General features: G+C 48.6%; 1 protein-coding gene across 1 annotated transcript in view; it reads left to right on the forward strand.

The window, feature by feature from the left end:
- LOC116685733 (calpain small subunit 1) overlaps window positions 1-461 on the forward strand; it is a 23,522-nt gene that overhangs the window by 17,879 nt on the left and 5,182 nt on the right. The window contains exons 5-6 of the mRNA XM_032510644.1: window positions 24-142; window positions 419-456. Coding sequence (XP_032366535.1) covers window positions 24-142; window positions 419-456 — 157 coding nt within the window. The remainder of the gene's footprint in view (window positions 1-23; window positions 143-418; window positions 457-461) is intronic.

Here is a 461-nt window from a genome sequence, read left to right on the forward strand (position 1 = left end):
CCCCCCCCCCCCTGTATCTGAAGATCTCTGTTTCCCGGTCTATCTCTTCCTGATGTATTTGGTATTTTATGTTCCAGGTGGAGACCTGAAGACGGACGGTTTCAGCATCGAGTCCTGCAGGAGCATGGTCGCTGTCATGGACGTATCCTTTCAAATGTGGTACTAATACCACGCAGTACTAGTGATACTCAGTACTACTGCATGTCGTAGTAGTAGTAGTAGATGTCTGATGAAGACTGGGGTGAAGGGGGGGAGGAGGGTCGCATCCGTTCCCACTAAAGCGGGATTTAAGGTCCTGCAGGAAGAGATGAGAATGGATGAGTGACATTTTTAAACTTCATAATATATTTAAACCAGACAGTAAGAATAAGTACCATGTGTGTTCTGGTTGACCTTTGACCCGACCCCCCCCCCCCAGAGCGACAGCACCGGTAAACTGGGCTTCGACGAGTTCAAGTACA

The sequence above is a fragment of the Etheostoma spectabile genome, unplaced genomic scaffold (genome assembly GCF_008692095.1).
Source record: "Etheostoma spectabile isolate EspeVRDwgs_2016 unplaced genomic scaffold, UIUC_Espe_1.0 scaffold172, whole genome shotgun sequence".
Lineage (NCBI taxonomy): Eukaryota > Metazoa > Chordata > Actinopteri > Perciformes > Percidae > Etheostoma > Etheostoma spectabile.